This window comes from Mauremys reevesii, linkage group 4 (assembly GCF_016161935.1).
Source record: "Mauremys reevesii isolate NIE-2019 linkage group 4, ASM1616193v1, whole genome shotgun sequence".
NCBI classification, from domain to species: Eukaryota; Metazoa; Chordata; order Testudines; family Geoemydidae; genus Mauremys; species Mauremys reevesii.
This window is the reverse complement of record NC_052626.1, coordinates 41,413,858-41,428,843: the sequence shown is the minus strand read 5'-3', so window position 1 is coordinate 41,428,843 and position 14,986 is coordinate 41,413,858. Positions and strand designations below refer to the sequence as shown.

At 43.7% G+C, this 14,986-nt stretch overlaps 1 protein-coding gene across 6 annotated transcripts in view; it reads left to right on the top strand.

The window, feature by feature from the left end:
• The window catches only part of ESRRB (estrogen related receptor beta), a 165,368-nt gene that overhangs the window by 74,632 nt on the left and 75,750 nt on the right, over positions 1-14,986 (top strand). The window contains exon 1 of one of the 6 annotated variants that reach the window (XM_039535265.1): positions 2,202-2,290. The exons of the other annotated variants lie outside the window; for them this stretch is intronic. Coding sequence (XP_039391199.1) covers positions 2,259-2,290 — 32 coding nt within the window. The 5' untranslated portion in view covers positions 2,202-2,258. Of the gene's footprint in view, positions 1-2,201; positions 2,291-14,986 lie in introns of those variants that run through there. 6 annotated transcript variants of the gene reach the window in all.

Genomic DNA, 14,986 nt, shown 5'->3' with positions numbered 1-14,986 from the left:
TAAAAAATTTGACCTTCAAAAAAATTTGAAAGTTTCCTGTGTGATGTTGGACAAGTGACTTAATCTCTCTGTGCCTCTATTCTCCATCTGTAAAATGAGGGTTGTAGTATTTCCTTTTTCCTACTGTCTGTCTGTCTGTCTTCCTACTTAGATTGTCCCTGCCCTCATAAGTACAATCAATTAGTAGGAGTATGTGCCGTGCCTAGCACAGTGGGGCATCTAGGCACGTCTGTATTAATACTAGTAGTAATAACGATGATGCTTGTAATGAGACCTTTCTGCTCCATCCATAATCCCATAAATCAGATTGTTTTCCATTCCTGTTTTGTCAGGATTGGAGTTCCCCGAGATGGATGCCCTGTGCCCTCAAAGATGCATTTCTGAATTCAAGGGGACAGCTTTCACATTGGAGACCTGCGCATGCGCTACCTTGTCATAGAAACTTTAGGCAAAAAAAAGCAGAAGCTGACCTTGCTCCTCTGAAAATGGCTTTGCAAGTAAGGCCTGTATTTGTGTGTGTACTCCCCTCCCACAAACATACAATGAGTCATTTGCATATGGAGGCACCTGATTAGCACATCAGGTGATGAGGTGCGTGCATTTTGCAATTTTTAAAAATAAGCTCCTCTCTATTCTTCCCTTCCTGCTAGTAGCTATACTAAAAATAACCAGGTCCCTAGATTAAACTCTGTATGCACCTATGACTAGAATTGGAACCCTTTTGGGATTGTGTGTTTCTTAAAGTTATGGACAGAGCTGTAGATCAAAGGAGCAATCACATTTTTTTTAATGTCAAGAAGTTGCTGGTCAGTTGACTATTATTATTAATTTGTATTTTGGTAACAATCTACTGGTCCTAATCAGGATATAGGCCCTAAAGTACTGGAGGCTGCACAAACATAAAAGTCAGTCCCTGCCCCTTATGGTTGGTCTACACTAGCAACTTCTGTTGGTAGAACTATGCCCTTATACTGACCTAACTCCCGGTGTAGACAGCGCTATGTCAACAGGAGGGCTTCTCCTGTCAATACAGTTACCACCTCTCGGGGAGCTGGATTACCTACGCTGATGGGAGATGCCCTCCCGTTGGCCTAAGTAGTGTCTTCATTGAAGTGCTACAGTGGTGGAGTTGCATTGGTGTAGCTGCAGCACTCTAGCCTTTACGTGTGGAGTCTACAATCTAACATAATAAAAGATCCAAGAAAAGTATGTAATGGAGAAAAGATTGATGGTAACAATGGTCTGAACACACAGTACCAGTGTAGGTGGGTGGGTTTCATACCACAAGTAAAGTGACAGAGCTCAGTGGAGCCTGATGTGTTGCCAACTCTTCCGAGTTTATTGTAAGTCTTGCAGCATTTGGTGTTTTTTCTTATAGCACCAGCTCCTGGACTCAGTTTGGTGAGAATCTCCACTTTCATTTTAAAAAGGAACTCTCTAGCCCTCAGGAATGCAGAGAAAAGTTTGAAAGCATGACTCAAGAAACCCCAAAAGGCTCAGAAACATAAAGGCAAATAAAAAGGATCTACTATTTATTATTATTTAAAATCTTGTGATTTGGGGGATTCTGACTTATGATTTTTGCATGCTTGAGTTTCCAGTAGTAAGGCTGAACAGTGTAGGACAGATCTGAGCTGGGGAGTAATGGGTTAAAGCAACAGAGTGGAGTATGGAGTGAGCAGGGCCGGCTCCAGGGGTTTTGCTGCCCCAAGCAGCAGCAGCAAAAAAAAAAAAAAAGGCACGATCTGCAGCAATTCAGCGGGAGGTCCTTCGCTCCAAGCGGGAGTGAGGGACCCTCTGCCGAATTGTCGCTGAATACCTGTACGTGCCGCCGTGCTCCGGAGTGGCCGCCCCAAGCACCTGCTTGCTAAGCTGGTACCCGGAGCCGGCCCTGGGAGTGAGTACTGTAGGACAGGCCTGAGCTTTGGGAGAAGCCCTGTGGGAGGGATCTGTGCTCATCCAGAACCCCATTGACCCAAATCCACTGGCTGCATTAACCCATGCAGATCCGTAACTAGAAAGCGGGAGGTGACTCTGCCAGTGTTAGGCTCTGCATTGCTCCGAGCATTCAGCCTTTGTGCCACACACAGACTAATCCTTTCTCTTTCTCAGCCCTGGAATTGACACCTTGTTTCCTCCCGAGCTCTCCTCCTGTGTGGGGTACATTCCTGGAAGAACTTTGCCTGTGACACAGCAGATCAACAGGCTCGGGCTCAAGTCACCTCTCCTCCCTGGGATCAATACAGTGTTGGCATGTGATGCTGGGGCTGGCATCACCTGCTCCTTTCAGGTCTGGCATTGATTAGCTGCAGCCTGCAAATAGAACTAGAGCGGTAATGCTGTGTGACCTCGATAACCCCTCCTCAGGAGCCTGCTGGAGCCAAGGGGCTTCTCACCACCATCACAGCCAATAGAACCATTTCATTAGTCTGGAAAGGTTAATTGCATTGAAAACTGGCATCGTCCTCAGCGCGTGACCATCATAAAACTGCACAGCAGTGCAAGGCCTGGAACGTTCCCAGTGAAGGGGGAGCACATCTGAGCTCTGAGCATGAACCAGCTCCACCCAACTGCACTTCTGAACAGAAATAGTCAGACCCTAAGTTTTCCTCTCTTGTCTCCATTCCATTCCTCCTGCCTGCTGCTGTCCATACCCCTCTTCACTTCTGCTTACCCTTTATGTCTCCCATCCCTCTCTTCTCTGCCAGGGTACATCCTGCTTTGGGGAGATGTGGGGCTGGGGGAGAGGCTTCTGAGCTGGTGAAAGCTATTCCCTTGTTATGCATCAGTCTGTAGAGCGGGTTAGTCAAAGTGCAGATTGTTGGCTACGTGCAGCCCACGGAATCCTGTCGTGCAGCCCACAGCTACTTGAATGGTTAATACAGATGTCTAGCCAGTAGGAGCATTGCAGGCTGGAATCTGTAGTCTCTGTGAGCCGCACCTCTGTGCTTATGATAAGGCAATTGCATTCTTCTCTATTTTATGCCAGTTAGATGTAGAGCTCAGGCTTCTGGCAAGTTGTTGCTACAGCTCTTGGCTGGGTGTAGTTTGGGTTCCCCCTGCTGCAAAATGCCATATTTACATTTTTCATCCTTCCCAATTCACATTACAATCACCACCTCTGAGAAAAACAGTAGGACGGACAAGCTGATTTTATTAAAGGTTTGCCCTTCACCTCAGGCAGTTTATTGATAATATAAAATAAAAATTATATATTTTGCAAGATGAAAATTCTTCCCAGAGAGAATTGTTAATGAATCTGCTCTAGGGAGCATGTATATTTATTTACATATCTGTTAGCTGTTGGTTACAGGATCGTATTTTGTGATCAGAATATACACGGGCCTTTTCTTCTATAAAAAGATTATGTGAGAAGAACACCCCAAATAAATCAGCCAGCCAGGGCATTACATACCAAAAAAACTTCTTCAAGCATCTGAATCCCTAAAGGTTTTGAGGATCTAGTTGGTATGTTTTCTAGTAGCCAAAGAGAGAGCTATTTTTGATAGAAGATGGTCTTGTTCTTAAGACACAGGGCTTGGAACTGAGACTGGGGTTCTATTTCCGGCTCTGTCACAGATTTCCTGTGTGACTTTGGGCAAGTGCTTTCACCACTCTGTGCCTCAGTTTCCCAACCTGTAAAATGAGGATAGTGACACTGTCTGATCTTGTGTTTTGAGCTGTGATTCATAAATGTTTATAAAGTGCTTTGAGATCCTCCAGTGGAAAGTGCCAGAAAAGAGAAAAGGATTGTTGATGTGTTTGGAACAGTGAGCTTGGCACATCAGAAACTTCAGCTCAGTCATGGATAGAGGTGCCTGGGCAATAGCTGGGCTATTTTATCTCTAGCTTTAGCTACTTATACAAAATCTCCTCTTTTCCTTTTCTTTGCCTCCCTCTCCTAGTTTACATCCACCCAGGCTTTCCCACCTAACAGGAACTTCCCTCATCTCTCCGCATTTCTTCTGTGCTCCTTGTGACAATGCAGAGCACAGACTTCAGAGAGAAAAACATATTATTTAAAATACGAGGATTTCCACTCCTGGGCTGTGGGAGAGCTGAAGGTGCATGGGGAGACGAGGTGTAAGGGATGCCACCTTCTAAACACGGTCCTCTGTAGTGGACTCAGTCACATCCTGCTTCTAGGATGTGTGTATTGTGGCATCACAACACGGTGTTATGATATCCTGATGCAGCCAGCACCACATCAGGTTTAATGTCTTGTAAGCAGCCACTGGACAGCTCTTTTGAAACTGAGACTCCCCTTCAGCCACAAGCAGGATGGTTTGCTATCTGGGACCCTGCCTGCTAGAGATTCAGCAGTGTTGGAATTCAGCTGTCAGAACTAGAAGGATCCCCCCTTTGTTAGTTTTAGCCCCATTCCCAGCAGGTACTAAGGCTCAGTAATTCCCATGAAGAGGAGAATATGGTGTGCAGGAACTTGCTGCAGCAGCTTGAAAGGGAGGGAAGGAAGGAAGGAAGGAAAGAAAGAAAGAAAGAGCCAAGTGGAGGTCTAAAGGATGAAAAGGAGAGAGGAGGATGGGGGGACGTCTTGTCCATGTCAGGAGGGCTGGTTTTGTATTTTGAATTGCTGTTCCCATGTGCGCTGGGCTCTCAGTGGGAAGGGCACAGCGAAGAGCTCTCTTTTTAATACAGTGTGTGTTTTATCTCCACAGACTTCTTGCAGACTTAGTTTAAAGATCTCAGCTCAATACCATTAGTGTATCTCTGCTGAAGGCCCTTTATAAAATTGATTAGAAAGTGGGCTTTTGCATGTGTGTGTGTGGGCTCTAATCTGATTTGAGTCCGAGATGGTATCTTTAATTCAGTGCATCGCAGCAACTAACTCACGAACTTCACCGAGAGTCAGGGCCCCTAATTTGGTTTGAGAATACATTAGCAAAACGAGCTCAGAAGCCCCTTTTGGGAGGGGGTGCTGTGGGGAGGTGGGGGTAGAGTGACTTGATGGAAAAGAGTAGTGGATTTAACCAAGATCCTGGGCATGATATTCCTGCAATGGTTCCTAGGGAAAAAAAAGAGTAAGATTGATTGATTGCTGGGCTTGCACAAATCATGGAGAACAAAGAGAACCTCAAAGCAGGTTTAACTCTTTCCACTCCAGGCAAACAAAGGCCTAAAGAGCTGTTCATTCAGCACTGTTTGCTCTTTCCATGCTCTTTCCTCTCCTATCTGTGTAGGCACCCCAAATAGTTGCCAATGGTGTAGAATTGAAGCGACATTACTGCGGTGACATACAGTCCACAATGTTAAAACCTTTTGGGGCTGTTCTGATTTAATAAAAAACAAAAAACAAAAAAACCCCAGCCATGCTGTCATTGCTGGGAGTGACCATGAAAACCATAAGGTAGCCAAGACCCATTTCACTCAGTTAAGTAAGCAGGTAATATGGGATAACCAACTTGAGGGAAACTGACTTGGCCCTATGGGGAAGTCATTGCACACACTAACTGCTTTATTGCTTCCTTTCACTTTTAAATTGATTATTCATTGATTGTATATTCCAGGGGTTGTGTAACGTTGCATATCTCCCAAAACCTACATTTCAGCTTTTTTTAAAAAAAAAAGGTGGGGAGGGACAGGAAGTAAGCCTAATTATTCCCCTTCCCTTGGGGGAAAAAAAGTTCATTAAAAAAAATAAAACAAGCGTGCAAAAGTTAGGAAAGCAATTAAGTGTTAGATTCTATAGGGTGATATAATGATTCCTAAGATAGAGAAAAGTAAATATTTATTTTGCAAAGTTAATTACTGAGTTATTAAATATAAAACCTATGGTATATTAATTTTAGTTTAATGGCTGAGGTTTTACATACTCAGGATGTCAGGAAACTCCAAGTTCTGCTTCCTTTGGTAACCATACTGCAGTCCCCATGCAATTAGATAATATTTTGTATTACTATGACTTTAGTGTTTTAGAGCTAGCTGTTATAAATCCTCCCAGCTACATTGTCTTCAAGGGACACAAGCTGAGGGTCTGGCTCACAATGTGGCGTGTGTGCCAAATTTTTTAACATAAGTGTCTAAATCATGCCTGCAAAATATTCACAGGCAAACACACACAGATATTTGTATGCATAAAGACGTGTGCACATGCAGATACATATTTGTGGTTGAGTCTGCTTTTATTTTTGAAGCAAAAATGCATGTTTTCTGTGTAAAATGAATGTTCATACAGGCATTTTTTATGGGTGCAATTTAGGTGACTGTTTGAAAATATGGCCCTCTACACAATGTGTCCATGTCACACTTGTTTTGGAAAGTGTAATATTGAATTTCCTGACTTCAGTGCATGTAAAAGCTTAACCATAATGTTCCTTTTGGATTTTTTTTGCACTTGAATCCCTGATTAAAACAACAAAGATCAGAGCTGTCCCTGAGAGCCTGGCATATTCAGTGACGTTGCTCTTGTAGTTTTCAGAGGCCCTTTGCTCTGTGCTACTTGTAGGTTACCTTTTGTGGGGAGGGAGGCTGATTTACTGTTTAAAAAGGAGGAAAGTCCAAAAGTGATCCCTCAAAATCAGGAAGCTCCTTTGATATCCTGGGATGATCTGACAGGGGGGCCTATCACTGTCACTTGAATTGAAACTGGATATGCTGCTTGATTCGAACATATCCAGACCTGGCCACCATATTATTTAGCCTGACCAAGTAACTCCATGCCCTTCAAATTGTATCCCCATATGGTTAGCTGATTTCCCTGTTTCTACCTTCCCTGACAAACTGCTGAGGTCAGCAATTTCAGTTCAGTAGCTTGCTCCAATGAATTTGAGTTCTATACCAACCTACCCATCCAGTCAGCACCGCAGTGCAGAGAAATAATCCAATTTTACTTGATTATTAATAATTACTCTCTGCTGCTATTTTTTGAGTTGATTGATTAGAATAAATACTGATCCAAAGGGGGCTCCCTCCCCTTTACTTCCATCCACCCTGATCTTTGGGGGTACAGAGACCACACAGGCAGCAGGAGGGGAAAGTGGGTTACAGGGATATTTAATATTTGGGAGAGACAGATGAAGGGTTCTTTCCATCCCTTGTAGCCTGAAACTCTATCCAGCAGTTCTGGAGGGTCAGAGGAACTTTAAAGCATTTGCAGATTTGCCAGAAACCTAAACATCTCAGCTAAATTACACACACACAAATAGGAAAATGAACACTGATAGGACTAGCTGTTTGTGCTGGGTCAGCCACATCCAGGATTGCAACCCAATCCTCACAGTTCCCTTGCTGACCCATTCTGTACTGTATCAAAGGCGGGACCTTCACACAAGTTCCCTGTAGGTGCCTAGGGGTGAGCAACAATGCAGTTGGTCTACAACAGGTGATTTGCTAGATAGCTGGTGTGATCTGCAGTTTTTCTGTTGAATAGCTGTTGTCACTGCATACTGGGATGCTCTCTTGTCAAGTGGCTGGTGCTCTGTTCTGGTTAATTCTTTTCGTCCAAGCTTGGGGACTCACTTGAGTTCCCTCTGGTTTGAGGATATTGCTGCTTTTGGGAGGAGAAAGTTGTTTGGACTTGGACTGAATTTTCTGCATCTGTGAAGGCACAACACTTGTCAAAGGCACCTGGAGCTTGGGATGGGTGGCTGTTGTTTGCTTTGTTATGAATTCAAGTAAATAAAGGAGTCATTCATAGAGGGACCCTTTTAGGGCGGCTGTTGCTGCTGAAGATTTCTTAGAGTTATCTGCACAGGCTGGGTGAACTTGCTGATGGCTAGCAGTGAAATGGTCTCTCGGGGGTCATTGTACTAATGGATGTCACCGGAGGACTGGGACATGTTAATTGACTCATTACTTCCAGTGATACTCAAAGGAGTTGTACTGCGGTTGCCATGAGTTGGGTATCTAGCACCCTCAGCAATACGTGCAGTATGACTGATGCCACAGTTTGTTAGCAATGTTTATTAGCATTACTAGTGACTTCTGACAATTTCGTATCATTGGGGCAGGTCTGCTCACTCCCTTTCCTTCCTTGGAACAGCCTTGCCTTCGATCCAAGTACCTATTTCAAGAAGAGGTGGTTCAGCTCAGGCATGGTAGGCAGATGGACCTTTAGCGGGAACCTTGGAAATCTGACCCGCCAAACTAAAGGCAATGGGTGGCACTACTTTATACCATATCCATCCAGGTACATGTGTCCTGTATTCTCAGGTCCAACTCCCACTGGAGTCAATGAGATTCTCACCATTTAACTTTAACGAGAGCTGGTTCAGGACCTAAATGCAGATGTGGGTATTTCTCTTACCTTATTTCTGATGATCTTTCAGTGGAGCTATAAACCATTTGGGTAGGATTTAGGTGGTAGATAGGATATTGCTTATCACTTGAAACCATTCTTCCTCAGCAAATTGTAAAATTCAGTATTGTTCAATGGCTCACACAGCTTCTATAGCTCCTATCACAAATGGATGAGGAAGAAGTTTCATTCAAGATCATTTCAAAGGTGATAAAATGTTCAGGTCACTTTTGCAAGTCAATATGCAGTCAGAATTTCTGAACCTCTTACCAGACACTAGCACCAAGTTCATCTTGTAGCAGGAGAACTGGTGTAAAGCTTAAATGGCACCGTATGGAAAAACAGACCAGGATTTCTCCATGAGCACTCAGCTTTCAAAACAGGGTGTTTGGTTTTAGCTGTGTGAAGACTATGACATGTGGCTAATCCCCCTATCCTGTACAAAGCTCTGTGTAATACCGGGTGACCATTTCATATGAATTAAGGGCAGAGCATCCACTGTACTTGTGAATTGTCAGGGTTTCTCTTTTAGCATTAGAGCTTGTAAAGTTATTTCAATGTAGTTTGCATGCCTCCCTCTTTCTTTCACCATTAACCTCCCTATTTATATGGATAAGTGTCAAAATAGAAGTCCTTTCCATATACAATACATATGTAATGGGGAGACATGAAATGCAGTATCTTCTGTACTGCAGATCAAGACAGAACAAGGCAGGATTCAGATACAGAATGTGTCACAGGTAGATGGAGTTGGGATTGGAGCTGTTCAAATAACAGCCTTTTCAATTTGCTGGCAGTCCCGAAATATGGGGTGAGGGGAATCATTTCAAGCTGACCTGAAAACTACTTCAGGTCAAGCTAAAAGTTTTGTTTGACTCAAAATGAAAATTTTCATTTAAATTCTGAGCAATTATTTAAAAATATAATTAAAGGAAATTCCAAAATGGAAAGTCTTTTTGACCCAAAAAATCAAAATGATTTGTTTAGAAAATGTCAAAACAAAACATTTTGATTTCTTTGGAATATTTTTTCCCTTCTAGACTAACACTTTGGCAAAACTGTCACAAAGCTGTGGGCCAAATCAGCTGGGAGAAAGAATTTAATAAAAAAAAGTGAATGATCATTGGAAATACTTTAATAGAAATACTTTACTAGATGCCCAGAAAGCCGCAATCGAGGAAGAAGGCTGTATTGACAGAAAGAAAGCTAATGTTGTACCAATATTTAAAAAGGGTAAACAGAATGACCCAGGTAATTCTAGGTCTGTCAGTCTGACATTGATCCCAGGCAAAATAATGGAGCACCCGATATGAGACTAGATTAATAACGAATTAAAGGAGGGTAATATCATTAATGCCAATCAACAGGGGTTTATGGAAAATAGGGCCTGTCAAACTAACTTGATCTGTATTTTTGATGAGATTACAAGTTTGGGTGGTAAAGGTAATAATGTTGATGTATTAGACTTCTATAAGGCACTTGACTTGGTACAGCATGGCATTTTGATTTAAAAAAAAGAACTAGAATGATATGAAATTAACCTGGCACACATGAACTAGATTAAAAGATGGCTCGCTGATAAGTCTCAAAACATGACTGTAAATGAAAAACCATTCAGTGGATATGTTTCTAGTGCAGGGGTGGCCAAACTATGACCCGTGGGCCATATCCAGACTGCTACCCGTTTTAATCCAGCCCTCGAGCTCCCACTGGGGAGTGGGATCTGGGGCTTGCCCTGCTCCAGCACTCCAGCTGGGGAGCAGGGTCGGTAGCTGCTCCACATGGCTCCCGGAAGTAGCAGCATGTCCCCCCCCCTCTGGCTCCTATGCATAGGGGCAGTCAGGGGGCTCCGCTCTGCATGCTGCCCCTCCCCAAGCGCCACCTCTGCAGCTCCCATTGGCCAGGAACTGCAGCCAATAGGAGCTGCAGGGGCGGTGCCTGTGGACAGGGCAGAGCGCAGCAGAGCCGCCTGGCCATGCCTCTGCATAGGAGCCAGAGAGGGGACATGCCACTGCTTCTGGGAGCTGCTTGACATAAGAGCTGCCCAGAGCCTGCAACCCTGAGCCACGCCCCCACACACCAACTGCCTGCCCCAGCCCTGATCCCCCCTCCCACGCTCTGGAGCACCCTCCTGCACCCCAAACCACTCATCCTCTGCCCCACCCCAGAGCCTGCACCCCCAGCTGGAGCCCTGATCCCTGCCACCCCATGCTCCAACCCCCTGTCCCAGCCCTGATTCCCCTCCGAACCCCTCGGTCCCAGCCCAGAGCACCCTGCTACACCCCAAACTCCTCATCCCCAGCCCCACCCCAGAGCCCACAACCCCGGCCGGAGCCCTCATGCTCTCCTCCCCTCCCCCAGCCCAGAGCTTCCTCCCTCACCCCTACCACAATTTCATGAGCATTCATGGCCTGCCATACAATTTCTATATGCAGATGTGGCCTTTGGGCCAAAAAGTTTGCCCACCCTTGTTCTAGTGGGAGCCCACAGAGATCGGTTCTTGGCCCTGCGCTATTTAACATTTTTATCAATGACCTCAAAGAGAACATAAAATCACTTCTGATGCAGTTTGCGGATGACCTAAAAATTGTGAGAGTGATAAATAATAAAAAGGACAGGTCACTGATACAGAGTGATCTGGATTGCTTGATAAGCTGGCACAAGCAAACAATATGCATTTTAATATATCTAAATGGAAATTGTATACATCTAGCAATAAAAAATGTAGGGCCTACTTTCAGGATAGGGGACTCTGGGAAGCAACACTGAAAAAGATTTCGGTGTTGTGATGGATAATCAGCTGAACATGAGCTCCCGCATGAAGCTGTGGCTAAAAGGGCTAATGCAGTTCTTGGATGCATAAACAGGGGAATCTTGAGGAGTAGATGTTATTTTCCCTCAGTATTTGGCACTGGTGTGACTGCTGCTGGAACAGCGGGTCCACTTCCGGGGTCTGCAGTTCCAGAAGGATGTAAATAAATTGGAGAGAGTTCAGAGAAGAGCCACAAAAATGATTAAAGGATTAGAAAATATACTTTATAGTGATAGACTCAAAGAGCTCAATCTATTTAGCTTAAGAAAGGGAAGGTTAGGAGGTGACTTGATTACAGGCTAGGAGTACCTACATGGGATACAAATATTTAATAATGGGCTGTTCAGTCTACCAGAGAAGGATACAACATCATCCAATGGCTGAAAGTTAAAGCTAAGCAAATTCAGACTGGAAATAAGGTGCACGTTTTTAAGGGAGAGTAATAACAACTGGAAGAATTTGCCAAGAGTCATGGTGGATTCTCCATTACTTCCAATTTTGAAATCCAGTTTGGATGTTCTTCTTGAAGACCTGCTCTAGGAATTACTTTGGGGAAGTTCTATGGCCTATGTTATACAGGAAGTCAGACTAAATGATCGCAATGGTCCCTCCTGGCCTTGGAATCTGTGAATCTATAAAAGTCAGTAAATGTTTGTTTCACCAAATCTGCATTTTTCACACGCAATTTTTTTGTCTGAGTAGTTTTGCCCAGCCCTAGTTGGGATGTAACAGAAGAATGCGTTGTGTGGAGGTGGGGGTCAGGAGATGGCTGGAGTCCGAAATGGGACCCAGGGAAATGGAGATAGATAGCATAGAGCAGGGGTTGGCAACCTTTCAGAAGTCATGTGCCGAATCTTCATTTATTCACTCTAATTTAAGGTTTTGTGTGCCAGTAATACATTTTAACGTTTTAGAAGGTCTCTTTCTATAAGTCTTTAGTATATAACTAAACTATTGTTATATGTAAAGTAAATAAGGTTTTTAAAATGTTTTAAGAAGCTTCATTTAAAATTAAATTAAAATGCAGAGCCAGGACCAGGGCAGTGTGAGTGCCACTGAAAATCAGCTCATGTGCTGCCTTCGGCATGCATGCCATAGGTTGCCTACCCCTGGCATAGAGTAATAAAGTTCTTGAGTCACAGGGAAGTGAGTTTAGGGTGCAGTGAGATGGTGGTGCAGGCAGGTAGAAGGAACACAGAGTTGGTCTGAATGATGCTTATACTCATTGTAACATGTTTACAAAGTATATGTAAGGCTTCTGTTTGTCAAGGTTTATTAATTTCATTTTTCAGCGTTTACTTCTAGAAATTTTTGAGTTTTATGTAGGCGTCCAAAAATGGGGTTTTTCAGGCTTTCTCTTTGTATGTACTGTAATGAGTAATCTCTTTGTAATGTTCTTTAGTGCATTTTAACATAGTATATTTCAAACAATACTGTGTTAAAATGCACTTGGGAACTTTTAGTGTTCACCAGCAGGGTCTACATGGACCCATAAATGCTCAGCGTGTTAGTGTACTTTCAAAATCACAGCCCTGTTGTCCACATTACTGCTCCACATAGATGAGACCTTGAACACAAGTAACCATTTCTGGATTTCATTGTTTTTTGTGTCAGGGTGTTTTATGTTTTTATTGGTTATAACCTAAAATAAGAAGTCCTAAGTATATGTTGTGTTCCCATCTAATGGCTAGTCCACATAGAAGAAATCTACTTACTACTACTGCCAGCTAGTGGAGTTACTCCTTTAGTTGAAATGGCAGAGGTCTGTGCTTTGGTGCTGAAGGAATGTGTTCAAACCCTACTGACAACCTGTGGTAGAGGTCATTATGTGAGCACTTAAGATAAAATTTAGTCATCATGTTTAATTCATTCATTCTCATAATATCTATATGCTTCACATTTCCAAGCACTGTATAAAAATTAACAGATTAACCCTCACAATGCTTCTGGGACGTGGATCAGTCAGTTGGGGAAACTGAGGAACAAGGTGTTGAAATGACTTGCCCAAGTTTATAGAGGAGGGTGTCAGAGTTGGAATAAGAACTTGGAATTGACTCTGTGCCCAGTGCTCAGTGCCCTGTATCATGCTGCCCCACTGTGATGATGAACAAGAGAGAGGGAACTGAGTTATATAACGGGTCACAAGGGCATGCTTGAGGCTAGGAAATACAGTACCCACTGGAAAAAGAAAAGGTTAGGGTGCAGAATAAGTCACACAGAGTGTATTTGCGATAGAATGATAAGTCAGTTGAGGACACAGGTATATGGCTAGGGGGAGACAGGGTGTAAGAGTTTAGAACAGGTTGGAAGGAGATAGGGCTGGGATAAGGCTTAGTCTCAAGAAATCAGGGGTGAGCTATAGATCAGGTCGAAGATAGCTGGAGGTTGGCTAGACTCTGTAGATGAGGTCAGAGGGTGTGGAGATATAGATTCTGTCTTTACACATCACATTGATCTCATTCCAGTGTATTATACTGAGAGTTTCATTTATGTAATGTGGATGTTTTATATGGACTTGTTTATTTTTAATCCCTGTGTGGCCAGCAGTTTCCCACTTTGTCAGACACGTAGAAGCTCAGTCTGGCTGGGCTGGGAGGCAGAATTCAGGTCCGGATAAAGATTTTACAAAATGGCCCTTAAAAATTCATAAGCTCCACAAAAATGGCAAGTTCAAATGTTCTGGACTGAGTGAGAAGCAGAATATCTGGAGACTGATTCTCCATTGCCCGGCACCTTGTGTTGCCATTTCTGCAAAGTGAGTGTAAAATGCTACCAAACCAGAATGGCGGTATTGTGCACTCATGTTGAATGGATGTAAATGACTACACAAGGAGCAAGGTGAGGATATCAGCCTTGTTGTGATTTTGACTCTCCATAGCTAAATGAGATGAGGGTGTGTGTGTGTGTGTGTGTGTGTGTGTGCGCGCGCCTAGGGGGCAGTCCTGGTGGTGTGAAAAGTAGCAGTCTGTGAGCCAGTTGGGGCATGTCGGGGATGTTCTTGTGGCAGAGGAATGCTCCTATTGCAGTAGGCATGTTTATTACTTAACTCCACAGTGAGAGCTGCTTCTGTGCTCTAATGAAGTGATCTTCTGTCCCTCCATTTGAGAATACATCCGTGTGGCATTGGAGGATATATTATCCCAGAAGAAAGGCTCTTTCAACATCAGTGGGATGACATGGTGCTGGACAGCAGCTTTCTGTGTCAGATCCACCTCAGCAGCTTTATCTGCAGGAGGAGCTGGGTTTTTTTAAAACAAGAGGTAGCCATGCGATCAGAAAGTCATTGCCTTCCAGAGAATGCTGTTGTTGACAGAAGCCCAGTAAGAGGCAACCCTTCTATGTGAGAGTTCAGGGCTGATCTCCACGTCTGCGCCTCCCTTTGTGTGTGTTTACAAATAGTCTGTGTTAGTTTGGGGTTGGTATTTTTAGTTGGTTTTATGTTTTCTTTGCATTTGAGATGTATAAACCAAAAGTTTCATACCCCTGTCATGTGGCAGATGTCAGTATCCATATATATACATATATTAAAGAAGGCACAGTGTAAAAAAAGGTACTGGAGAGGGTGGATACTGACACCTGCCACATGACGGGGGTATGAAACTTTTGGAATCCTGACCCATGTCATGTGATTTAGGCCAGGAACTATAGATCAGTCTCTTACCTGCACTTTTGTGTGTCATGCTGTTACTACGCCACCTCCAGAACTAGCCATGTTTCTTCATCTCTTCAAGGCTGCAGTCAGGAGTTAAGAGGATTCTCTTTCCCCAAACTCGAGTGCAATGCCCTGTTTGCATCCTGTGTATTGCTAAACCCCAAAATAGCCAGGAGAAAAATAATATCTTGGAAGCCACCCCATCTGCCAGTGATTGGTTTTCAATTCACACTGCTGGCCCGTACTCACAGATTGATTTCCAATTCCC